The 27,490-nt window shown below is 43.2% G+C and overlaps 2 protein-coding genes across 2 annotated transcripts in view; both read left to right on the forward strand.

The window, feature by feature from the left end:
• Nucleotides 1–910: 910 nt before the first annotated feature.
• LOC145348017 (uncharacterized) lies at nt 911–16,733 on the forward strand. The gene is given in 4 exon segments (XM_080196124.1): nt 911–1,005; nt 7,700–7,742; nt 14,079–16,057; nt 16,059–16,733. Coding segments are annotated over 2 exon segments (1,452 nt in total). The 5' UTR covers nt 911–1,005; nt 7,700–7,742; nt 14,079–14,686; the 3' UTR covers nt 16,140–16,733.
• Nucleotides 911–27,490, forward strand: part of LOC145348080 (uncharacterized) — a 64,969-nt gene continuing 38,389 nt past the window's right edge. Inside the window, exons 1-3 of the mRNA XM_080196221.1 lie at nt 911–1,005; nt 7,700–7,742; nt 13,758–13,809. The gene's annotated coding sequence lies outside the window, so the exon portion shown is untranslated. The remainder of the gene's footprint in view (nt 1,006–7,699; nt 7,743–13,757; nt 13,810–27,490) is intronic.

A 27,490-nucleotide genomic window follows, 5' to 3' on the forward strand; every position in this document is an offset into this window, starting at 1 on the left:
ACCATTCAGCCCATCGAGTCTGCACCCTCACCTCCACATACATCTGATCCATTTTACCCATAGCAGCAGATCTTTCTATTCTTTTCTCCTTTACCTGCTTCCCCCTGGCCCACCTTCTTGCTCTATCCCCATAACTCACTCGTTTCCCCACCTCCACCCCACTAACCAACACATTTTTTGTCTATGGGTGGATATTGGAGCACCTGAAGGAAACCCACGCATACATGTGCAAACTCCACACAGTCACACAGGGCCAAATTTGAACCTGGGTCCCTGGTACTGTGAGGCAGCACTGCTAACCACCCTGCTGCCCATTACTTCATGTGGACAAATTATTTCAATTGGAAAGGTTAAGGAGAACCAAAGATCATATTTACCAGTTGTGCAAGGACAAAACTACAGATTCACAAATCATTAAAAGTAAAAAGGATATTTTGTTTAAAAAAAATCAAACAATAAGACTGGGTCCATTTTGGAAGAATAGAACAGAAAACTCAATCAAGTGTGTGGTGTGCAAACATACATTCCTAAAGACATTGGGTCTGATGAATCGTCAACGTCTTCACACCTGAGAAATCATTCACACACATGATGTACAACAGGTTATTTTCATGGTTCTCAAATCTCCAAAGACCCTACTATACTCACCAGATAAATCATTCATATGCAAGCTTTGTCTCAAAGCCTTCACACAGTCATTGAGTCTTCTGGTCCATGACTGCATTTACATAGGTGAGAAACCCTTTAAATGTGAAAGTTTTCTCAAAAATCTCATTTTGTCTCTGTAGGTTCTGCTACACTAGAAGATTTACACCAAGGAGAAAACTTCAAGGTGTCAGGTTTGTGAAATGTGTTTCACCAAATCAACCAAACTCCTAACACACCAGAGGATGCACACTGGATAAATCATTCAAATTTGAAATGTGTGACAAATCATTCCTGCAGTTACCAGATCTGTGTGTTCATCAACACCTTCACACATGGGAGAAACCACTCAAATATGAGGTGTGTGATAAATAATTTTTACAGTCATCGGTCTGCACACACGAATACATTCACACAGGTGAAACCATTTGTATGTGATCTGTGCAAGAAAACATTCTCACGGTCACTCTCACAGAATCTCCATGCACACCAATGCATTCAGTAGGAAGAAACCATTTACCTGCAAAGTGTGAGACAAATCATTTTCACAATTAACATCTCTCTGGGGCACTAACACACTCTCACGGGGAGAAGCCATTCAAGTGCGAGATTTATGATAAAGCCTTTATATATAGTGTATATACATTTATATAGTATATATACATTTAATATATTACAATACATTTAAGAAACATTTATTGTTCCAATATATTCTTTCAAATCATATTTCATTCATTTTAATACCGTTATTGCATTCATGTATGAACAAACTATTAACATGATCTTATTAGGTGGAATCATTTAATTCCTTTCCTGCTACACTGTCACTAAATATTAAAGATTTGCCTGTGGATCTGCTAGCTGACCTAAAAAACCCCTTCCACACTATCAGTCCAATCATTTTAAGATCAATTTAATATTTGACCAGATCACCAAAAGAAGAAATCAATATGTTTAGAAGCTCCTGCATAATCTTATCATCCTTTTCTATGCAGCATCAGATACAAGTCACTCATTGACTCACTTTGATCAAGAAGGCAATCAGATACTCAGTGGTTAGAAAGGCTTCTGATGTACCAGCACAAGCACCCAGGGAGGAGCCATTCCTGGGGTAATAATGGAGGGACTTCAATTAGCCTCAGCATCTCTGGTCTATGGAGGGGGAAAATGAGCCAGGAATCCCGTTCCTCATCAGTAAGGCCAGCTGGAAAGTCAGGGGGAGGGTAGGAGGTGACAGTCTCCATTATCTCACAACATTCGCTACCTGGGTGTACACATGCTGAATGGCCACTCAAACAGAGGACTAGTGGCCAATCAATGTCCACAGTCTGTATTCCAGGTCAGTACTTTGAGGATTGGAGGGAATGTGAGAGGACTGCAACTGATATTTATAGTGTTTTAATACAGTCAAACATTCCAAAGTGTTTCACATAGATGCAATCAGAGAAAAATTTACATCAAGGCAAAGAAGGAGATAATACGTGGGGACGACCAAAAATATGATCAAAGAAGTAAGATTTCAGGAGGACCCTAAAGGAAGGGAGAGATAAATATGCAGAGAGCTTTAAGAGGGGAATCCTAAAGATCTTTTAACACCCAAGGTGTGTAAATTATAAGTGCTAAACAAACTCCACTTTCACCATGATCTAGACAGTATCTTCTTCCTTGATAAAGACAGATGTAAAGTATTTATTTAATACCTAAGCCCCCTGACTCCATGCAGAAATCACTGTTTGATCCCTAATTGGCTCAACTTTTCCCTTTAACTCTTTTCCTACTTATATACCTATAGAAGACTTTTGGATTCTCTTTTATGTTATATTCTCAAATCCTCTTAGACACTTTCTTTCCTTCTGCCATTTGCTTTACCAATTCCACTTTGAACTTCAGTATTCAGCTTGGTTCTCTGTTGTATTCGCCACCTGACAAAGATTAGAAACACATTTTTTTACTTTATGTAATTCTCTGTCTCTTTTGTCATCCAGGAAGTTTTGGATTTTTTTGCTTTTCCCCTTTGTGTAATATACCTTCACTGAGCCTGATCTTTCTCCCCTTTAAACCCTTGTTCAGTTACTGTTTCTCCTGTCAACCTTTGACTCCAATTTATCTGGCTCAGACCCATCCTTACTCCATTGAATTTTGGCTTTCCCACAGTTCATTATTCTTACTCTGGATTGTTCCTTGTCCTTTTCCATAGCCGTCCTAAAGTTTACGATACAATGATCACTGTCCCTAAATGTTCTGCTGATACTTGATCCACTTGGACCCCTCATTCTGAAAGAAACAGGTTCAGCAATGCTTCCTTTCTCATTGGATTGGAATCATACTGCGATGGAAAATTCTCCTCAATTATCATAGAAACCCTACAGTGCAGAAACAGGCCACCCGGCCCATCGAGTCTGTACTGACCACAATCCCACCCAGACTCTATCCCCATATCCTTACATATTTACCTGTTAATCCGTCTAACCTACGTATCTCAGGACACTAAAGGGTAATTTTAGCATGGCCTATCAACCTAACCCGCATGTCTTTGGACTGTGAGAGGAAACCAGAGCAAAAGGAGGAAACCCACGCAGACACGAGGAGAATGTGCAAATTCCACACAGACAGTGACCCAAGCCAGGAATTGAACCCAGGTCCCTGGAACTGTGAAGGAACAGTGCTAGCCATTGTGCTACCATGCCGCCCTTTAGGAACTCTTGAACTTCTCTCTGTTCTTTACACCATTACTATTCTAGTCTATAGTCAGATAAATGATGTCTCCCATTATAACCGCTCTACTGTTCTTGCATATATCTGTAATTTTCTTGCAATATTGTTCCTCTACCTTTTTCTCACTCATCATGAAGCACATCATTATAAAGTGCTTCAAAATGTTAGTCTTGACACAAATTAATTCCAGCCTCCCGGACTACCTGGATCCACTACATTTTGCCTACCGCTGCAATAGGTCCACAGTAGATGCCATTTCCCCGGCCCTGGAACACCTAGATAACAAGGAGACCTATGTCAGACTTCTATTTATTGACTACAGCTCAACGTTCAACAGTATTATTCCCACGAAACTCATCTCCAAACTCCATGGCCTGGGCCTTGGCACCTCCCTCTGCGCCTGGAGCTTGAACTTCCTAACTCATAATCAGTAAGGATAGGCAACTACACCACTTCCATGATCATCCTCAACACCAGTGCCCCACAAAGCTGTGTTCTCTGCCCCCTACTACTTATACACCAATGACTGTGCAGTCAAATTCCCCTCCAATTCAATTTTCAAGTTTGCTGATGACACCACCATAGCGGGTTAGATCTCAAACAAAGATGAGACAAGTACAGAAATGAGATAGAGAATCTCTCCCTCAATGTCAACAAAATGAAGGAGATTGTCATCGACTTCAGGAAGTGTAAAGGAGAACATGCCCCTGTCTACATCAAAGGGAAGAAGTAGAAAGGGTCAACAGTTTGAAGTTTTTAGGTGTCCAGATCACCAACAACCTGTCCTGGTCCCCCGTGCCAACATTATAGTTAAGAAAGCCCACCAACGCCTCTACTTTCTCAGAAGACTAAGGAAATTTAGTCTTCTAAATTTCACGTCAGCTATGACTCTTACCAATTTTTACAGATGCACTATAGAAAGCATTCTTTCTGGTTGTATCACAACTTCATAGGCTCCTGCTCTGCTAAGACCGCAAGGAACTACAAAATATCATGAATGTAGCCCAATCCATCATGCAAACTAGCCTTCCATCCATTGATTCTATCTACACGACCCGCTGCCAAAGCAGCCAGTATAGTTAATGACTCCACGCACTTGGACATTCTCTCTTCCATCGCCTTCCTTCAGGAAAAAGATACAAAAATCTGAGGTCATGTATCAATCGACTTGAGAACAGCTTCTTCTCTACTGCTATCAAACTTTTGAATGGACTTACCTGTGATTTTACTCTAACACTAGCTATGACTGTAACACTACATTCTACACTCTCTTGTTTACTTCTCTATGAACAGTATATTTTGTCTGTATAGCACACAAGAAACAATACTTTTCACTGTATATTAATACATGTAACAATAATAAATCAAATCAAAATCACTGGGCAGTTGCCTTTAGAGTACACCCAGCAATAGAATTGCACATTTCTTCTTCCTGACTTCGAGCCAATTAGGTTCTGCCCTTGACCACTCTAGGACACCCTCTCACTCCAGCTCCATAATTCATCAATACTGCCACCCGTCTTTCTTTCCTTCCTCCCTATCGTTCCTGGACACGTTGTATTCAGGAATGTTTAATACCCAGTCCTACCTACCTTTTAGCCACAACATCATACTTCCCCACGGCAGTCTGCACCAGCAACTCACCAATCTTATTTGTCACACCCTGCACATTCACAAACATGCACCAAAACCCTGATTTACACTTTCTTCCTTTTTCACATATTCTGAATCTACCTATTACCTTATGATTTCCCACTCTCGTTGTATCTGTCTCTCCCAACACTCTATAACCTTCAATGTTTTTCTTGTATGACCTCCCGGTTCCCACACTCCTACCACGTTTGTTTAAATCCTCCCTGATTGCACAAGCAAATCACATTGGCTCTGTTTAGGTGTGTCCTGCATGACTTGTACAGGTCCCATCACCCCCAGAACTAATCCCAGTGTCCCAGGAATCTAAATCCCTCTGTTCTGCTCCATCTCTCCAGCCACACATTAATCTACTTTATCCTTCTATTTCTCACTTGCTCCTGGTGCAAGAATAATTCAGGAGATAATTACTTTGGAAGTCCGGCTCTCCTACACAGCTCGAAATTCTGACAGCAGGACTACATCCCTCTTTCTATTTGTCATTGGTATAGAACACTGGACCATGACCCCTGGCTGTTCACCCTCCCTCTGTCCCCTCAGAATGCTTTGCAGCTGTTCAGCAACCTCTTCACCCTGTCTAAGAAAGGCAACAACTTCTCAGACCCTGCGTTGGTTGGTGAATTTCAAATGCTCTTTTACTTTAATTGGTTTAAAGTTTTGTGTAAGCTGAATATTGTCTACTGTTTTATTAATCTATACAGATTTATAATTAACAATAAACTCACTTTTTTAACTTAACCCAAACTATCTGATTTGTCAGCATAGTGTGTTTCTATTCATTGAGACACAGTAAGGGTCCTGTACACAGTGTATTGGTCAGTATCACTGTGGCCTGATATACTTTCTCCGTCAGTGGGTGTATAATTTCTAGTTTACAGGATGCATTGTTTCCCAAAAAAGAAAGACTTGCATTTTTGTATCAACTTTCACAAACTAAGCATCTGAAAACATTACAATCAATGAAGTGCTTATTGACAGGTAGTGATTTGTAATTTTAAAAAGTGACATCCAATTTGAGTACAGCAAGATCCCACAAGGAGCAAAGTGGTCATCACCAGATCATCTGTTTTTTGTGACATTGATTATGGGAATAATTTTAACCAGGATGTCAGGGAAAACTCCCCTTTCTACTACAATGCAGTATCATGGGATCTCTTACATTCACCCGAGAGTGTATTCAGGGACTTGGTTCAACTCATCTGAAAGATTGTACCTCTGACAGTGCAGCACTCCCTCAGTACTGCACTGGAGTGTCAGCCTCAGAGCTCAAGTCTCTGGTATACTTTCTCTGTCAATGGGTGTATAATTCCTAGTTTACAGGAAGCATTATGTTTCCCAAAAGAGAAAGAGTTACATTATGTATACCAGTGAGATTTAAACTCACAACTTTCTGACTCATACCTTCAGAAGCGAGAGTGCTAACTAAGTTATAGCTGACAATAATGTATAATATTTCTGTTGTATTAGATTCAGATTCTAAGGGGTTAAGTCTCAAGGTTGTGTACAGGATACCTTCTCCCCTGTAAACTAGCAGTGTGAAAGTCTGATTTGATTTAAAGTGGTGACAAATTCTAGCTGCAAATTTAAGTATTGTAAGTCTGTAGAGGGTTGCTCCTTGGTAATGAGCAGCATTGTTTGTGTCTCTCCACAAATGTGTAAGGGGTTTATACTGAGGCTCCAGTGATGGAGGTTATCTGCACAGGGGCCTTGGTTTGAGAAAGATGTTTTGAAGTGGCTTTTGGTTAGATTCTACCATCACTTTCTCTCTCTCAAATAGTTACTAGTTGAAATGCCCACAATCAAAGGCAATATCCAGGCACTCCCTCTTTTGATCTGTGCACAGAATTGTTCAGTTTGTGTTGATGCTTTGGATACAAACATAACTGGTTGTCCTTGCAGCATGAGGGTTGCTCCAAGTCCTGTTTCACTGGCATCCCACTGCAAGGTGACTTTGTTGTTGACATCCGCAGCACTGGTGTTGTTTGACGCGAGTGAAAACTGCTGCTTGTTCTGTGCCCCAATACCACTGAACATTTTTTGCTGTGAGCTTGTGTAGAGATTCACACTCTTATGCCCAATTGACAAGAACTTGTGTACGTAATTCCCATGTTGGTTTACTGATTTTCCAGAAGGTGCAGCAACTGTGTGAAGGCTTTATTACAGAATTCACACCAATGGAGTTTCTCCCCCTGTGATTGTGTGGATGGACCAGGACTGACTGTGTGAAAGCCTTGTCAGATACCTATTACTTAGATTGCTTTCTCACCTGTGTTAATCCACTGCTGCTTTAGGAGATTGAAAGACTGGCTGAGCAGTAAATCACAAACATCATGGCTGAAGAGTTCTTCTCATGTGTGAATCCCCTGGTGTCCCAGGAGGTTCAAAGATGTCACGGTCAGTTTAAAAGCCTCTGAGGATGAAGAATGTTATTCCCACACCAGAAATCTCTGTCAAACATTTACCAGGGGAACTGAGACAGCAGCTGTAATAAATGAGGTTTTATTCAGATGGGACAATAACAAGTTTAAATCCCACCTGATCTGCTGCTCAAAGTCTCCTCCGTTTCCCTGGTCAGTTTCCCAAACTTCAGGAAACTCCTGTTACTCCAGAAATATTGTGATTGGCTGTGAGAGACGTCAATCAGAGAGCCCACCCACTCTGCCCATTCTCTCCTCTTCCTCTTTCACAGCTGCTTCACTTCCTGTAGGGACTGAAAACCAAGTCAGGAGATGGTGAGTGAAGGAGCAGAATTTATAATAATTACATTGCATCATATCCACACTAATGTTCAGCCAGTCTGACTATCCTGTGGGGAATCAGGTGTGGAAATGCCCCTTATGCTGTGTGAGAAGATCCAGCTGAGAGACCTGTTTACTCGGTGCTTTGTGCTGAGCTGTTTGATTGGAGCTGTGTGTTGGATATTGAGTGTGTTTATTGGAAGCATTTCCCTTCTGATTTACAGGCTGAGTTTTGTTGACGGGTCATTATTGAATATGAGAAGGTGAGGTGTAATTATCTGAGAGGTGCAGAATGTCTGAGGATTCTTACTGATTTCGTGTTGTTGAATTGTGAGAGTGTGTTGGGAGCTGGTGATTATCTAATAGACTGTGAATGGTCAGTTTGACGCGTTGTGATCTGGACGTTTCCTGTCTTTTCAAATCCCGTAAAAAGTCTGACAACACCAGGTTTTAGTCCAAACGATTTATTTGATAATAGACTCACAAGCTTTCGAGGTTTCCCTCTTCGTCACGTGAATGTTCATTCACCTGATTCAAATAAATCGTTTGGACTAAAACCTGGTGTTGTCAGACTTTTTACTGTGTTTACGCCAGTCCAACGCCGGCATACCCACATCATGACTACTTTTCAAATCCCTCCACAGCACACTCCCCCCACTCCCCCCCCTCCCACGCCATTACTGTAACCTCCTCAGATAAGAGAAAAAAAACTTGCATTTATACTGAGCCTTTCATGACCACCAGATATCCCAAAGCCATTACAACTAATTAAGTAGTTCTGAAGTATGGTCACTGTTGTAATGTTGGAAATGTGACAGTGAGTGTACACACAGATCAATCCCACAAATAACAACATGATAAATAATGATCCAATAATCTGTTTTTAGTGGAGTTGATGAAGAGATTAATATTGGTCAGGACACCTTGGGTAACTTCCCTGTTCTTCCTCAAAATAGTGTCATGAAATCTTTCATACCCATCTTAGCACAGAAGGGGTCTCAGCTTAACATCCCATCTGAAAGATGGTAACTCTGACAGTGCAGCAGTCCCTTATGACTACATTGTGTATCAGCCTCAGTGCTCAAGTCCTGGAATGGGACTTGAACCCAGAACCGTCTGATCCAGGTGAGAGTGCTACCTCCTGATTCAAGGTTGACAGTCAAGACATCCCCACCCAAAACCTTCTCAGGTTTCTGCACTCACCAAATTGTGTCTCCTACGCTTCCTGGATTTTAATTGGCCCACATTGGTGGCTGTGCCTTCAGGTGCTTGGGCATCACTCTCTGAACTTCCTCTTTAACCCTCTGCACCTCTCTAGCTTTCTCCACTTATGGAACTCTTTGAATCTGTCTGAACAATTTCTCTCACAACTTGTCTCACTTCCTCCAAATGAATGGTGGCTACAGGTATCCACAGGGATCCGAGCTACGCCTGTTTCTTTATAGGATATTTGGGAGTCCCACTGTGGCCCTCCTACCACAGCTCCTTTATCTGTACATCGATAATTATTTTGCTGCCTCTTCATGCTTTTATGTGGACCTGGAAAAAAGTGATCAATTTCACTTCCAATTTCCACCCCTTTGTCACTTTCACATAGTCCATCTGTATCATTTCCCTTCCCTTCCTAGACTTCTCTGCCTTCATTTTTGTGATAAATCATCCATTGGTATCCATTTAAAATTGACCAACTCCCACAGCTACCTCAACTAAAGCTCTTTATATCCCACATCCTATAAGAACTACATCCCATCCTCTCAGTTCCTTTGCCTTCATCGCGTCACTTCCGAAGATGCTACTTTCCAAAACGGTGCTTCTGACATGTCTTCTTTAATGTGGAGATGCCGATGTTGGACTGGGGTAAACGTTGTAAGAAGTCTCACAACACCAGGTTGAAGTCCAACAGGTTTATTTGGTAGCACAAGCCACAAGCTTTCAGAGCACTGCCCCTTCATCAGGTGAATGGGAGTTCTGTTCACAAACAGGGCACATAAAGACACAAATTCAGTTTACGAAATAATGGTCAGAATGCGAGTCGTTACAGGTAATCAAGTCTTAAAGGTAGAGACAATGTGAGTGGAGAGAGGGTTAAGCACACTTTTCAGCCTGCCAATCTCCACCTTCTAAAGACCATCCTTCAGCATTTCCACATGATGCCACTACCAAACACATCTTCCCCTGACTCTGACTGTCAGCAGTCTACAGAGACTGTCCCCTCAAGGATAATGTGGTCCGCTCCTCCATCACACCCAACATCTTACCTACTATCCATGACACCTTTCCATGCAATTGTAGAAGGTGACATGTCCCTTTACCTCCTCTCTGCTCACCATCCAAGGGCTGAAACACTCTTTTCAGGTGAAGCAGTACTTAACGTGCATATCCTTTAATCTGGTCTATACATTTGCTGCTCCCACTGGGGTCATTTGTTATTTGTTCATTTTGGCATTCTGCTATTAACACATTCTGATCTCTTAATGGGCAGTTATCAGCACCCTTCTTAGCCATGATCACCACCATTTCCATCCCCTTTGTCTTTTGTCCCTGACATCTTTGTCAATTTCCCCCATCTCCACCAACCACTGGCCCAAGCATTCCCCCCATACAGTCCTCCACCAAAGCAGTATAAATCATCCTATTTCCAATTGCCTTCAGCCCTGACAGAGTCATCCAGACTCAAATTGTTAACTCTGTTCTCTCTCCACAGATGCTGCCAGACCGCTGAGATTTTCCAGCATATTCTGTTTTTCTTTATATAGATGATCTGGAGGAGGGAACCGAGTGTATGGTGTCGAAATTTGCTGATGACACCAAGATTGGTGGAACGGCAAATTGCGCGGAGGGTGTGGAGAGTCTGCAGAAGGATCTAGATAGGCTGGGCGAATGGGCCAGGAAATGGCAAATGGAATTTAATGTTGGTAAGTGCGAGGTGGTCCACTTTGGCAGGAATAATGGTAGGAAGGACTATTACTTACAGGGCGAAAAACTGCAGCTGGCGATGGTGCAGAGGGACCTCGGGGCCCTTGTGCATGAGTCGCAAAAACCCAGCCTGCAGGTGCAGCAGGTGGTCAGGAAGGCTAATGGGATGCTGGCCTTCATAGCGAGGGGGATTGAATATAAAAGTAGGGAGGTCTTGCTGCGGCTATATAGGGCATTGGTGAGGCCGCAGCTGGAGTACTGTGTGCAGTTTTCATTGCCGCACTTACGCAAGGATATTTTGGCCTTGGAGGGAGTGCAGAGGAGGTTTACTTGGCTGATACCGGAGTTGAGGGGGTTGAGCTATGAGGAGAGGCTGAATAAACTAGACTTGTACTCGTTGGAGTTTAGAAGAATGAGGGGAGATCTCATTGAGACGTATAAAATGATGAATGGGATGGATAGGATAGAGGTGGAGAGGCTCTTCCCGCTCAGAAAGGACAGTAGGACTAGGGGGCACAGCCTCAAGATAAAGGGGGGGCGGTTTAGAACGGAGTTGAGGAGGAACTTCTTCACTCAAAGGGTGGTGAATCTATGGAATTCTCTGCCCGCTGAGGTGGTGGAGGCTGCCTCGCTAAATATTTTTAAGACGCGGGTTGATGGGTTTTTGATAAGCGAGGGGATTAAGAGTTATGGGGAGAGGGCGGGAATGTGGAACTGAGACACGACAGATCAGCCATGATCTTATTGAATGGCGGGGCAGGCTCGAAGGGCTGGATGGCCTACTCCTGCTCCTATTTCTTATGTTCTTATGTTCTTTCAGATTCCTGCATTTGCCATGATAGTGTGTTTGGTCGTCTCTCCGAATATGCTATATGTGACATTTTATCTGATAATTCAGCTTGAAATGTTTTCAAACCTTTGACCAGGATTTGCTTCAATTGCTTGTTCATACAACGTAGGCATCATCTCTGGCTAGAATAGTAGTTCTTACCCATCTCTAATTGCCCTTGAGATGGTGGTGCTGAGATGCCTTCTTAAACTGCACAGTCCCTGAGGTATAAGTGCATCCACAATGTGGCTGGGAGGAAATTCCAGGAGTCTGACCCATCAACAGAGAAGGGGAACTTGCAGATGGTGGTTTGGAAGGTTCGATTGAGAGCCATGGTGACTTGTTGAAGTGCATCTTGTAGACAATGTGAGTGGAAAGAGCATTAAGCACAGGTTAAAGAGATGTGTATTGTCTCCAGACAGTACAGTAAGTGAGGTTTTGCAAACCCAGGCAAGTCATGGGGGTTACAGATAGTGCGACATGAACCCAAGAGAGACTGAAATGGAGAGGAGACTGAAGATTGTTAAAAGTATTTTAGCCTTAACTTTTGCACTAATATGCTTGGCTTTCTGATAATTAAGGATGGGGATATTTGTGGCGTTTTCCCTTCCAGTTAGTTGTTGAATTGTTGACCACTATCCATGACTCAATGTGGCAGGATTGCAGAGCTTAGATCTGATCCATCGTTGATTGTGGGATTGCTTAGCTCAGTCTATCATGTGCTGCTCCCAATATTTTTCATGCAAGTAGTCCTGTAGCTTCACCTGGTTGACATTTCATTTTTTTAGGAATGCCTGGTGCTGCTGCTGACATGCCCTCCTGCTCTCTTCAATTACTTCAGTGAGACTTTCCTTAATTTATGTTCTGTCTGGAGACAATACACATCTCTTTAACCTGTGCTTAATGCTCTTTCCACTCACATTGTCAGCCACTTTAAGACTTGAATAGTAGGTTAGTTGTAAAGATTTGCATTCTAATCAGTAATCTGTAAACTGTCTGTGCTATTATATACTCTGTCTGAGGCCAGAACTCTCCATTCACGTGACGAAGGGGCAAACCCCAAAAGCTTGCGAGTTTACTATCAAATAAATCGGTTGGACTTAAACCTGGTGTTGTCAGACATCTTACTGTGTTTACCCCAGTCCAAAGCTGGCATCTCCACATCACTGCTGTTGTAGCCACAGTCTTTCTATGACTAGTCCAATTCAAATTCTGGTAAATTATATTGGCCAGGTCTTGTTGCAGTTAGACATGGACTGCTTCAGTATCTGAGGAGTTGTGAACATTGTAGTTATCAGAGAACATCCCAACTCCTGACCTTATTATTGGAAGGAAGGTCATTGATGAAGCAGCTGAAGAGGGTTAGGCCTAGGACACTACCCTAAGAAACTCCTGCACTGATTTCCTGGGACTGAGATGATTACCTCCAACAAACACAACCATCTTTCTTTGTGCCAGGTATGACTCCAACCAGTGGAGAGGTTTCCATTTGATTTCTACTGACGACAGTTTTCCTCAGGCTCCTTGCTTCCACACTCAGTCAAATGCAGCTGTGATGTTTCCTCACCTCACCTTGAAGTTCATGTTCATTTTCTTTTGCCTCTGTTTGAACCAAGGCTGTAATGAGGTCAGAAGGTGAGAGGTACCGGTGTAACCCAAACTGAGCATCAGTGAGCAGGTTATTACTCAGTAAGTGCTGCTTGATGGCATTATCGATTACCACTTCCATCACTTTACTGATTACTGAGAATAAGATGGAGTTTTCCTGCTTTTTGTATACAGGACACATCTGGGTTTTCCACATAACTGAGTAAATGTTAGTATTGCAGCAGTACTAGAACAGCTTAGTAAGGGAACAGCTAGTTCTGGAAAACCAAGTCTTCAGTACTATTGCCAGAACATTGTCAGGACCCACAGCATGATATCACAGAGTGAATCAAATTAGCTGAAGACTGGCACCCCCGGGGGAGACTGAAATAGAGAGGAGACTGAAGATTGTTGAAAGTATTTCAGCCTTAACTTTTGCATTAATATGCTTGGCTTCCTGATAATTGAGGATGGGGATATTTGTGGCGTTTTCCCTTCCAGTTAGTTGTTGAATTGTTGACCACTATCCATGACTCAATGTGGCAGGATTGCAGAGCTTAGATCTGATCCATCGTTGATTGTGGGATTGCTTAGCTCAGTCTATCATGTGCTGCTCCCAAAATTTTTCATGCAGGTAGTCCTGTAGCTTTACCTTTTTGACATCTCATTTTTTTTAGGAATGCCTGGTGCTGCTGCTGACATGCCCTCCTGCTCTCTTCAATTACTCCAGTAAGACTTTCCTTAATTTCTGTCTCTTTGAGCAAACTTTGGGTCATCTGTACTAATATTACCTTGGGGCAAGGTGCCATATAAATGCAAGTTGTTGTTGTTTATTATATAAAAAGTTAGAAAGTGAGCAGGTGTTCAGTAGAAGCTGCGTGATTCATCTCATGGTTCTCTATCCTACTGCTCGTCGCTGTGAAACTGTCTCCCAGTGAGGGGAAAAAACATTCAAAGGAGTTGAAAGAACTTGTGGATTTTCTTTTATTGTTTTACAGAGGAATCATCCTGAATTAAAAAAGAGGACAGGGATCACGGATCCTATTCATCACCAAAGGAGATCCTAATGTCAGCCAAGGGATAGCTCCCCAGAAAAACCAGCTCCAGTGATCCAATCACTCATCAGGAATTTAATCAACAATCAATGAAACTGACCAGTGTCCAATCATTTACAACACTTCCATAGTTCAGGTTATGCGATATCAGTCAGTGCAGAGGATGGAGCGAATGTAATGGTGTGGCTGCAGCTTTACGGGAGAGACTGAAAACCAGTGACAGACCTGAAACACTGAAACATCCACTCAAGGTCATTCAGGTTCTGGAGAGAACGAGAGCAGCTTTGAATGTGAAGAGAGGAAATGAGGGCATCACTGAGTGTGAAGAGAGAGAGCGAGGGCGGCTCTGAGTATGAAGAGAGGAAGAGAGGGCAACTCTGAATGTGAAGAGATCTTTAAGGATTCATTACAATTGTGAAACATTCACCAATCCTGACAAGTAGCTGACATGTGATGAGGGATTTTCCTGGAGCTTTTCACTCACAAATAGACGAAAGTGTCGACAGTCTTAAGTGAGGATATTGTGCATCCTGCAGCTCAAGTGCAGCCACATGGAAGAGAAATCATTTGAATGTGGACAATTTGAGGGTGTCTCTGCACAGTCACCAGTCCCTGTGAAGCCACAATCCACCCACACAGAGAGGCCATTCAGATGTGAAGTGTGTGAGAAGACCTTTGTCCGATCATCGTACCTCCTGAAACATCAACTCACCCACACAGGGGAGAAATTGTTCAAATGTAAGGTGTGTGATAAAAGTTTCTCTCAGTCATCATCCCTTGTGGACCATCAAAGAACTCATACGGGAGAGAGGCCCTTCACGTGTGACATTTGCAATAAAACTTTCTTAAAGTTGTCCAATCTCTTACAACATCGACGTATTCACACAGGAGAGAAACCTTTTAGGTGTGAGATATGTGACAAAGCCTTCACACACCCGTCAACGCTCCTCCAACACCGGCGCATTCACACAGGAGAGAAACTCTTCAGTTGTGAGATATGTGACAAAGCCTTCACACACCCATCGACTCTCCTCCAACACCGGCGCATTCACACAGGAGAGAAACTCTTCAGTTGTGAGATATGTGACAAAGCTTTCAAACACCCATCGACTCTCCTCCAACACCGGCGCATTCACACAGGGGAGAAGCTGCTGCAGTGTGAGTTTTGCAACAAAGTGTTTGTGACCTCCTCGAGCTTGCAGATCCACCAGCGCACACACACAGGGGAGAGGCCCTTCAGATGTGAGGTGTGTGACAAATCTTTTGCTCAGTCATCGACACTCCTGCAGCATCAGCGCATTCACCGGAAGGACAAGAAGTTCAACTGTCAGATTTGTGACAAAGCCTTTGCACATTCCTCGACCCTCCTGCTACATCAGCGGGCACACACGGGAGAGAAACCTTTCAAGTGTGATGTGTGTGACAAAGCTTTCGTAAAGTCATCCACACTCCTCGTCCACCAGCGAGCTCACACAGGGGAGAAACCTTTCCGCTGTGAGGTGTGTGCTAAAGGTTTCACACTCTCATCCACCCTCCTGATCCACCAGCGGACCCACACAGGAGAGAGACCATTCAGATGCAAGGTTTGTGGCAAGGCTTTCACCCAATCATCGAGCCTCCTTCACCATCACAGGATCCACACAGGGGAGAAACTCTTCAGCTGTGAGGTCTGTCAGAAAACTTTCACACACCCCTCAAGCTTGCTGCAACACCAGAAGATCCACACAGGAGAGAAACCCTTCCAATGTAAAATGTGTGACAGAGCCTTCACCCACCCATCCCGTCTCCTGGAACACCAAAGGATCCACACAGGAGAGAAACCCTTCCAATGTGAGCTGTGTGATAAAGCTTTCACACGCTCCTCAAACTTCCTGGATCACCAGCGGACCCACACGAGAGAAGAAAGCCTCCCACTGGGGGTTTTGTAACAAAGCTTTCACACAGTCATCAGATTTGGTGGAACATCAGTGTACCCACACAGGTGGGGAGAGCGTTCAGCTGTGACTTCTGCATCAAAGCTTTCAAATAGTTGTCTGACCTGGGACATTAACATAGCCACATTTGAGGAAATTGGGAGTTTTTCATTTGTTTGCAACATCATTGTCATATTGTCATATTACTGGGAAACAGCTTGTGGGTGAATATGGATGTGACTGGTTTAATTAAATAGGAGACAGATGGACTGCAAAGGTCTAAACATCAATGTAGGAGGAATGAGGGCAAGTGGTTGACATGGTAATGAACAAAAGCTACGGAAACAGCTTGACCAGCAATTCACATAGGCAGATAAGTGATATTAAAGCTGTTAGATTTCAAAGGAAACATATGCATCTGGGAGATTGTAAATGCGTGAGAGAAAATAGTAAGTTTATTTCTAAATGTAGTAGCTGTAAAGTAATATGATAATTGATTTTGACCAGTCAAAACCAGACCTGTGAATACCAGTTTTGCCACCGCCTTCAGAGAAGAGAGTTTATGTGAGATTTCCTTTAGAGCAGTCGGACATTGTGTGGTAATGTTACTGGAATTTTATAATTTAGAAAATTTGTAATGAATGTTGCCATGGAAAGTGTTTGGGTTGGGGGGGGAGGGGTTGGTTGAAATGGGAGGTAGGCTTTGAGTTTCTTTTGTCCAGTATCTTTTAAGAAATGTTTGTAAATTGCTGTTAACTCTCGATAGGTGTTCTTGTGTCTTTAAATGTTATTTTATTTTTTAATCTTAATAAATGTTTGAATTCAATATTTAAATCATCACATGGTCTGCAATTTACTAAGCTTGACTTCAGATAACTCCTTGTAATAAACAAATTGCAAACCATTGTGATAGCATATTCCAAGTATCCTTTTAGGATTTCAGCAACCTGGCATTTAACATCTGGCATTCCATGATACAATCGGATAACAAACTTTTCCAGTGTGACGTGCACCAGGATTATTTAATATACTTATTCTTTTCAGAGCGTCCCCAATTTCTCCGTACAAGATAGAAATCACTCCAGAGTTAGATGGAGCAAACTAATTTACTATTCCCACCCACGCTTCAAGCATGATTACTACAAGAATTGCTTCACTGACATAGTCCCATCGGCTTGGATAAACTCAGTGGATGTTAGATTGTTGTTGTCAAATATTTCTCAATTAGAGAACTAGAGCAGAACACTGGGATTTACTGTATCTGTCAAAATGTCAATTAATATGAGAGTAATCACTGCATGAAGCAGCTGCTTGATTAGCAGTCCCTCCACCACCTTCAACATTTACTTCTTCCACCGCCATTACACAGCTGTAGCAGTGTGCACTACTGATAAGGTGCACTGCAGCAACTCACCAAGGCTCCTTTGATAGCACCTTCCAAACCTGTGACCACTATCATTGAGAAGGACAAGGGCAGCAGATACATGGGAACGCCACCGCCTGGAGGTTCCTCTCCAAGCCAATCACCATACGGACTTGGAATTAGATTGCCGTTCTTTACCGTCACTGGATCAAAATCCTGGAACGATGTCCCTAACAGCATTGTTGTCTTGCCTAAATTATTTAAAGCAGTGGCAATGAAACAACAATATGAAGAACATTCATTCATTCACATCCACCTACCCCATCGTCTTCCTGTAATGGCTGAAAGTGAAGCAAACTTGAGGCCTGGATCAATTGGACTCGCATTCCCAAAGTTTTCTTGACATCAAAACTTTTTATTCAAACAAAACTCACAACAACAGTCAATAAAACCTTGTCTACAGTCAAACACTTCTAAAACAGAAACAATTACAGAGAAATCTGAGGGGAACAGTAAAAAGCTGGAATTATCCCACAACATTCCTTCTCTCTCCTCCAGACATCTCTAAATGTCATTCACAATAGCTTATTGAACAAATATTAAAGAGGAAGAAAGCCGCTGGAAAGGGTTTAACTTTCAAAGAAGAAAAAAAATCCATGCACTACTTTCAAATTACTCCACATACATAGTCCATAAAGAAAATTATGACACATGAACAATAAACTGTTTGTTCTACCTAGTCTGTTCCAATTTCCTCTCCCTACACACACATTGCAGACATATACCTTAAGAATTTCTGAACACTTTAAAGGTTATGTGTGAATTGTTGTTGGCTGTTCATTTAGTGTCTGGTTCCTGAGGTGATGTCGTCTCTCCTGGGGAATGTTGTTGTTGAGATTACTATTGCTGCTGATCCATTGCATTTATTGGAGACAGGTTGACCTCTGGGACTGGTGGTCATTCAGTTCCTTGCTCATTTGGTGAAATCAGATCTTCTTCAACAGCAGTCTGCTGTGAAGGAAGAGCTTTTCTGGTTACACGTAGATGTCTGCAATTGTGATGATAGATCTGGTCGTTTACTTTCATCATGCTACACATGAGCCTCCTCTCACCCCACATCCTCTTTTTGAGGAAAAACAGTGCTGGCCTGTCCAGTCTTTCCTGATAGTTAGAATCAATCCATCCTCAATAATATCCTTATCTATGTTTTTTGTACCTTCTACAGAAGAAAATCTAGAAATGTAAAAACTAGAAGCAGGAGTAGGCCATTTGGCCCTTTGAGCTGATCATTGAATTCAGCATCTTGATCCCCCCTCTCCCAATATCCCTTGATCCCTTTAGCCCCAAGAGCCATATCTAAGTTCTTCTTGAAATCAAACAACGTTTTGGCCTCAACTACATTCTGTGGTAGTGAATTCCACACATTTACCACCCTCTGGGTGAAGAAATTTCTCCTCAAAGGTTTACCCCTTATCCTTAAACTATGACCTCTAGTTCTGGACTCCCCCAACATTGGGAACATTCTTTCTGAATCTACCCTGTCTAACCCTGTTCGAATTTTATAAGTTTCCATGTGATTCTCACCCTTCTCAACTCCAGTAAATGTAATTCTAACCAACTTAGTCTCTCCTTATATGACATCCCAGGAATCAGCCTGGAAACCCTTTATAGCAAGGACATCCTCCCTCAGATAAGGACACCAAAACTGCACACAATATTCCAGATGTGGGCTCGTCCTATACACCCTATACAATTGGAGCAAAACATCCCTATCCCTATATTCAAATCCTCTTGCTATGAAGACCAACATACCATTTGGCTTTTTTATTGCCTGCTGCACCTGCATGCTTACTTTCAGTGACTGATGCACGAACCTCTTTCAATTTACACCCATTCAAGTAATAATCTATTCCTATTATTGCTACCGAAGTGGATATCCATTCAAATGCCCACACACTCAGCCTGTCCAAATCACGCTGAAGCATCATTGCATCCTTCTCACAGCTCACCCTCCCACCCAACTTTGTATAATTTGCAAAATTGGACATAATACATTCAGTTCCCTCTTCCAACTCATTAACGTATAATGTAATGTATTTGATGTAGTTTTTAAAGAGTTCAGCGAAGTGTTTGACAAATTCCCACATGGGAGACTTATAACGAAGGTAAATGCACATTGGATACAGGGTAATTTGATTAAGTGGCTCAGTTGTAGGAGATAGGGGTGATTACTGTGTTTACAACAGTCCAATACTGGCATCTCCACATCGTTAATAACTGGAAGCCAGTGTCCAATGGCATATCACAGGAATCTGTGCTGGTTCCCCTATTATTTGTTATTAAAATAAACAACAGAGATGACTATATGGGGGATAGGCTTAATAAGATGATGGATGACACAAAGATTGGCCAGATGGTTAATAGTGAGGTTGAGTGTCTTGGGCTACAAGAACATATAGATGGGATGGGTCAAATGGGTAGACAATTGGCCAATAGAATTTAACCCTGAAAAGCGTGAAGTGATGGACTTTGGAAGGAGTAATTTGACAAAGAAGTATTCAACGAATGGGATGACACGAGAAAGTGGAACAACAAGGACCTTGGCATATTTGTCCACAGATCTCTGAAGGCAGAAGGGCATGTTAGTTGGGTTGTGAAAAGGGCTTTGAGACACTTGCCTTTATTAATTGAGTCAAGGATTACAAAGGCAGGGAAGTCTTGTCGGAATGAACTTTGGTGAGGTCACAGCTAGGGTACTTGTGCAGTTCTGGTCACTACATTATAGGAAGAATGTAATTGCACTGAAGGGAATGCAGAGGATATTCACCAGCATGTTGCCTGGGATGGAATATTTAAGTTACTAAGAGTAGTTGGCTTGGGTTGTTTTCACTGGAGCAGAGAAGAATGGGGGATAACCTGATCAAGGCATTCAAGATTATGAGGGGCATGGATAGACTGGATAAGGAGCAGCTGTTCTCCTTAGTTGAAGAGTGAGTCATGAGGGACATAGATTCAAGATGAGGGGCTGGCTTCCCTTTCACTGAGATTTGTCATGTGTCGTTTATCCTCCAATACTCACACAGGGGAGTTATCTCTCCAAAGTACAGTATGTCTCAGCAATGTCTGACTCCAACCTCTTCTGCCATCGGTCGAATCGTTTCAACAAGGTCAATTTAACCATAGACCACATTCCAAACAGCACCAAAAGAAGACATCAATATATATAGAAGGTGCTGTATAAACTCAGCATCCTTTCAGTACAGCATCAGGTACAAGTCACTGATTCTCTAACCAAGAAGACAATCAGACACTCTGTGGTTAGAAAGGCTTCAGCTTCTGATCTACCAGCGCAAGCTCCTGGGGAAGGAGCCATTCCTGGAGTTGTTGAGGGAGGGAATCAGTAAGGAATCCTGTTCCACATCAGTGAGCCAGGCTGGGAATTTGGGGAGGGCAGGACGTGGCTCGGCTGTGACAGTCTCCAGTGTCTCACCACATTCACTGTGTTGCTGAAAAAATTAGGTTTACTCTACAAACCTTTTGTCTTGCACTCAATCAGGACAATTTGTAAGAATACCAAATGGTGAAGCAAACAACAATTCATACTGCATGAGAAGAGTGTGTTCGTTGGTTGTAAGTAGACTCTTATTGGTAGAAATGTTGCCATGGAGAATGCACCAGTAACTGATAACGGACAGTTAATTGCCAAGCTTAGTTTAATATCACCTGGACTTATTAAGGCCCTGGAGAATGAACCAGGGAATGTCTGTCCTCTGAGCTTTTGTTTAGTTGAAAAAGGCTCACTGCGTGAACATGATACTTTTCTCTACAAAGGACAGAGGCCTGTATGTGAGTGTCTGTTGCTTAGCTGCAATTCACACTGAGTTCAGGAGAACGTGTGTGAGGATTTTTCCTGCTCTGGACAAGAAGGAAAGATCTCAATAGTTTCCAAAGCATGATTTATTTCCCTTAGAATCCTAGCAGTACAGAAGGAGACCCATTGAGTCTTCCTCGACTCTCAGAAAGCGCATCCTACCCAGGCCCACCCCCTCTGACCTACCTCTGTAGCCCTGTGCATTTATCATCGCTAATCCAACTAACCTGCACATCTTTGGACTGTGGGAGGAAACTGGAGCACCCAGAAGAAACCAAAGACATGGGAAGAATGTGCAAACTCCACACAAGTAGTTAACCAAGGCCAGCATTGAATCTGGGTCCCTGGTGCTGTGAGGCAGCAGTGCTAACCACTGTGCCACCTCTACACAGTATAAATGAAAATACATCACTTGGTGACGTATTTTCATTTCCCTCTGGCAGGAGATGTTGTGAATACTTAGCTTATGTTTTGTAATATAATTTTTAGTTTTAACAATATAACTTTTAGGTTGTAGTTTAGAACTATTCTGTGAAGCCTGAAAGGCTGTGAATCCCATTTATTTCATTACATTGCATTCATTACACTAAATGGAAGGTACGGTGGCACAGTGCTGCCTCACTGCTGCCTCACAGCGCCAGGCACCCAAGTTCAATTCCAGGCTTGGTTTGTTGTCTGCGCAGAGTGTGCATGTACTCCCTGTGTCTGCTGGGTAGAGCTCTGGTTTTCGATGTATTTGGGTGTTTGCAAGGAGAAGTGTAGTTTGGACCTCAGGTGGTTTGCAGCTTAGAGAAGTTAGCCGAAGTAAATGACAGACAGATGTGCACAGTTAGCGGAGGAGGACCCTATTTTATCATTGAGCACATGGAAGGTGGGTGAGGAATACTCTCCGTTTGAATTTTATGAAGAACAGAAACTGAATGATGGCCTAGTTTACAGTGGGCCTCATAGTATGTTTTGGCAAAATAAAATAACCAGTAGGTCATTCTGAAAGTATTGGAAAAGTAACCAAAAAAAAGGGATTGAGGCTTCCAAGGTCAAGAGAAAGGAAATGAAAAGTGTCGGCTCTGGGAGTAGACATATCTGAGGAAAATTCTCCAAGGGGCTGCACATGTTTATGGGTAGTCCCTACACCATCCCCCCATCCCTCCACAGACATTGCCCCCCCCTCACTCCATCATCGGCAGCAGTGTAACCACACTATCTCACCTTCCCCCGCCCCCCCTCCCCTTCCCCCTTGAACCCGACCACCCTAGGGTTTCAGTGGTCTCCAGGCTCCCCTGGCCTGTTCTAATTGTGAATGCCAGGAGAAATTCTAATCCGGTTCCCACTGTGCCCGATGATCAAAGTATCCGGGAGCAGAGAGAATCAGGCTTGAAACAGATCAGGGATATTTAAGTGCTTATTTAAATCTGTGTGGGTGGGAACCAGAATATATTCTGGTGCGTGGTCGGGAGGATTCCAATGGAGTTTCACACTGGCACTAAACACCTTTCACCCACGATTCTTCATCGCCCCAATGCGACCTGCACTGGGTGAGATGTGGCCAAAAACTTGTGGCTCACGTCAGTAGCTTTCTCATCTTCAAATTATTCAAAGAAAATCTCAGTTAAATCCACAATTAAATCATCTCCTTTTAGCCGACAGTTCATTTTCAAGACACATTTTAAATTTTCTTTCTGAGATAATGACTTTTTCTGCCAATAACTCATACCTTCTTTGATCAAGAGCCTTTCTGGTTGTTCCAAGAATGTAATTTACAATTTCTTCTTTGATCAAATGAAGTGTATGTGTGCAAAGTGGTTCAGCTTCTTGTAGTCAGAGCGCTGCATTCCCCACACTAAGCTCACAACTGAAGACTCATTCCCCTGTGTGGATTCTCTGATGGAACAGGAAGTCTAAGGACCTTGAGAAGAATCTGTCACAGAGTTCACTTGGAAAAGCTTTCTGGCCTGTGTGAATGTGTTGGTGTGCACAGAGGGATGATGAGTCCCAGAATGATGTCTCACATGCCTCATGCTTGCACGGTTTCTCCCTGGTGTTGATACATCAGTATACAACTTTTAAGGATGCACCATAGAAAGCATTCTTTCTGGTTTTACCACAGCTTGATATGGCTCCTGCTCTGTCTAAGTCTGCAAGGAACTACAAAAGGTCGTGACTGCAGCCCAAGCCATCATGCAAACCAGCCTCCCATCCACTGACTCTATCTACATTTCCTGCTGCCTCGGCAAAGCAACCAGCATAATTAAGGACTCCCACGCACCCTGGACATTCTCTCTTGCACCTTCTTCCGTTAGGAAAAAGATATAAAAGTCTGAGGTCATGTACCAAACAACTCAAGAATAGCTTCTTCCCTTCTTTCCTTCTGCTGTCAGACATTTGAATGGACTTACCTTGCATTAAGTTGATCTTTCTCTACATCCTAGCTATGACTGTAACACTGCATTCTGCACTCTCTTGTTTCCTTCTGTATGAATGGTCTGCTTTGTCTGTGTAACGCGCAAGAAACAATACTTTTCACCGTCTGTTAATATATGTAACAATAATAAGTTGAATCAAACATCAGTGTCTGCAGGGCTGTCATGATTTAAGAATGATTTTTCACACGTCACACATGAATGGCTTCTCCCCCCAGTGTGAATATGTTACCAGTGATGATGACTGGGTGAAGACTCGATTGCATAACTCATACTTGAAGGGTTTATCTCCATTGTGGGTCCTCTGGTGCCTCAGGAGATTAGAGGCTTGGGAGAAAGTCATCCCAAAAATCTTATACTTGAAGAGCTTCTCCCTCATGTGAATGCTGTGGTTCATCTGGAGAGCCGAAGAACTTGCAGAACCACACTAGAAGCATCCCTTCTCCCCTCCCCTCCCCGCAGTGTGAATCCTCAAGTGCCTGGGCAGTCCGAGGTTGGGAGAAAGTCACCTCATAAATATCACATGATATGTTTTCTCTGGTGTATCAGGAGGCCAAAGATGTTGCAAAAGCTTTATCACAAAACTCAGACTTGAATTGTTTCTCTTCTGTTTGTATTGTCTTGTGGATTGGATTGTGGGCAGCAGGGTGGCACAGTGGTTAGCACTGCTGTCTCACAGTGGCCGGGATCCAGGTTTGATTCCCTGTTTGGTCACTGTCTGTGCGGACTCTGCACAATCTCTCCGTGTTTGTGTGGGTTTCCTCCAGGTGCTCCTGTTTCCTCACACAGTCTGACGTGCTGGTTAGGTGCATTGGCCATGATACATTCTTCCTCAGTGTATCTGAACAGGCACCGGAGTGCGGCAATGGGGGATTTTCACAGTAACTTTATTGCACTGTTAATGTAAGCCTATTTGTAACTTTGTCTGATGTAACTGGAGAGTCCTTAGGTTTGTGAAGACTTTGTTACAATCTTCACATTTGATCACTTCTCCCCAGTGTGATGAGCTGATGTTCATGGAGGTTCCTGAACAGTGAGAATGATTTATTGCACACTGCATGTATAAACAGCTTCTCTCCAGTGGGAAAATGTTGGTGCCTATGGAGATGTGATGATTCTGAGAATGATTTCTCATACACAGGATAGAAGCCATTTGTGTAACTGCGGCAATATTTCACAAGGCTCAATGACTGTGTGAATACTCGACTGCACTTCTCACACTTAAATGGGTTTCCCCCCCCGCCCCTTTTGTGAATCGTCTGGCATATCAGGAGGATTGAAGATGTTGCAACAGCTTTGTCACAAAACTCAACTGAAATGTTTCTCTCCAGTGTGATTGTCTCATGTCTCAGCAGGCTCCAAAACTATGTGAAGGTTTTGGCACACAGCTCACACTTGACCGCTTTGTTTCCTGTGTAATTGCACTGATGTACATGAACATTCCTTAACAACGAGAATGGTTTGCGGCACATCTCGCTTGTGAATGGTTCTCCCCTGAATGAATATGTGATCACGGAGGTCCGATGACTATCTGCTTGATATCTTGCACATCTCGCATCTGAAAGGTTTCCCTCCTTTGTGAATGCAGAGGTGCACATGAAAGCACAACTGTGTGAATGGTTTGCTGCACACTTTGCACGTGAATACATTCTCACTTTTCTAAATACATTTGTGTTCAATAACCAAGTGAAGATTTGTCTTCTTGTGCACATGAATGGTTTCTCCCACGTGTGAATGTGTTGATGTTCCATGAGCCCCCGTTACTGGGCTGCACACTTCACACTGGAACAATTTCTTTTCCATGAAGCTGCTCTTGTGTTACAGGAAGTGCAACAGTCACTCTGCGTGGACAAGTCCCCAGGACCGGATGGAATGCATCCCAGGGTTCTGTAAGAAATGGCAGAGGTAATAATGGATACCTTAGTAATTATTTATCAAAATACGCTGGACTCTGGGGAACTGCCGGAAGATTGGAAAACGGCTAATATTACGCCGCTGTTTAAAAACGGTAGCAGACAAAAGGTAGGGAATTATAGGCCGGTTAGTTTAATGTCTGCAGTTGGAAAAATGCTAGAATCTGTCATCAAAGAAGAAATAACAAGGCACCTAGAAAAGAATAGTTTGATGGAGCAGACACAGCACAGATTCATTAAGGGGAAGTCATGTTTGACGAATTTATTGGATTTCTATGAGGATGTGACTAGTGCGGTAGACAGAGGGGAACTGGTGGATGTGGTGTTTCTAGATTTCCAAAAGGCGTTTGATAAGGTGCCTCATAAAAGGTTGCTGCAGAAGGTGAGGGTGCAAGGAGTTGGGGTAAGGTGTTAGCGTGGATAGAGGATTGGCTGTCTAATAGGAAGCAGAGAGTTGGCATCAATGGCTGCTATTCTGGTTGGTGGTTGGTGACTAGTGGAGTGCCGTAGGGATTGGTGCTGAGGCCTCAACTGTTTACCATTTACATAGATAATCTGGAGGAGGGGGCTGAGTGTAGGGTGATGAAATTTGCTGATGACACGAAGATGAGTGGAAAAGCAAATTGTGTGGAGGGTGTGGAAAGTCTGCAGAGAGATCAGGATAGGCTGAGCGAGTGGGCGAGGACCTGGCAGATGGAGTATAATGTTAGCAAGTGTGAGGTTATCCACTTTGGCAGAAATAATAGTAGGAGGGATTATTATTTAAAAGGCGAAAAGCTGCAGCATGCTACGGTGCAGAGGGACCTGGGGGTCCTTGTGCACGAGTCGCAAAAAACCCAGTCTGCAGGTGCAGCAGGTGATCAAGAAAGCGAATGGAATGTTGGCCTTTATAACGAGGGGGATAGAATATAAAAGTAGGGAGGTCTTGCTGCAACTGTACAGGGTACTGGTGAGGCCGCAGCTGGAGTACTGTGTGCAGTTTTGGTCGCCGCACTTGCGGAAGGATGTATTGGCCTTGGAGGGAGTACAGAGGAGGTTCACTGGGCTGATAGCGGAGATGAGGGGGTTGGACAATGAAGAGAGACTAAATAGACTGGGTCTGTACTCGTTGGAGTTTAGAAGGATGAGGGGGGATCTTATAGAGACGTATAAGATAATGAAGGGGATGGATAGGGTAGAGGTAGAGAGATTCGTCCCGCTTAGAAAGGATAGCAGGACTAGAGGACACAGCCTCAGGATAATGGGGGGGGGGGGGGGGGGGGGGCGGGGTGCAGTTTAGATCAGAGTTGAGGAGGAACTTCTTCACTCAAAGGGTGGTGAATCTCTGGAATTCTCTGCCCATTGAAGTCGTGGAGGCTACCTCGCTAAATATATTTAAGTCACGGGTAGATAGGTTTTTGATAGACAGGGGAATTAAGGGTTATGGGGAGAAAGCAGGAAAGTGGAACTGATCCACTTCAGATCAGCCATGATCTTATTGAATGGCGGGGCAGACTCGAAGGGCTAGATGGCCTACTCCTGCTCCTATTTCTTATGTTCTTATGTGTATGTTAGGAGATTTTATGACCCTATGGAGCCTTCCTCACACTTGAACGGCCTCTCATCTACAGGAATGAGCTCCACCAGGCTCGATGAATGATTGAAGCTCTCACCATATTTGCAGCCCACTCACACTTTTTCCTTGTCTTATGCTGACAGGCACACCCTTGCTTTCCTGCACGGCTAGCTGTGTTATCTGTAGCTAATCTCATTCTTGCTGGAGCTTAATTAAACTCAAATGATTGATTTCCCCATGTGCTTGCTGGGGTACAGTTCCAAGTCTAATATCATAAGAACATAAGAATATAAGAAATAGGAGGAGTAGGCCATCCAGCC

Source organism: Carcharhinus amblyrhynchos, chromosome 9 (assembly GCF_965287045.1).
Source record: "Carcharhinus amblyrhynchos chromosome 9, sCarAmb.v2.hapA, whole genome shotgun sequence".
NCBI classification, from domain to species: domain Eukaryota; kingdom Metazoa; phylum Chordata; class Chondrichthyes; order Carcharhiniformes; family Carcharhinidae; genus Carcharhinus; species Carcharhinus amblyrhynchos.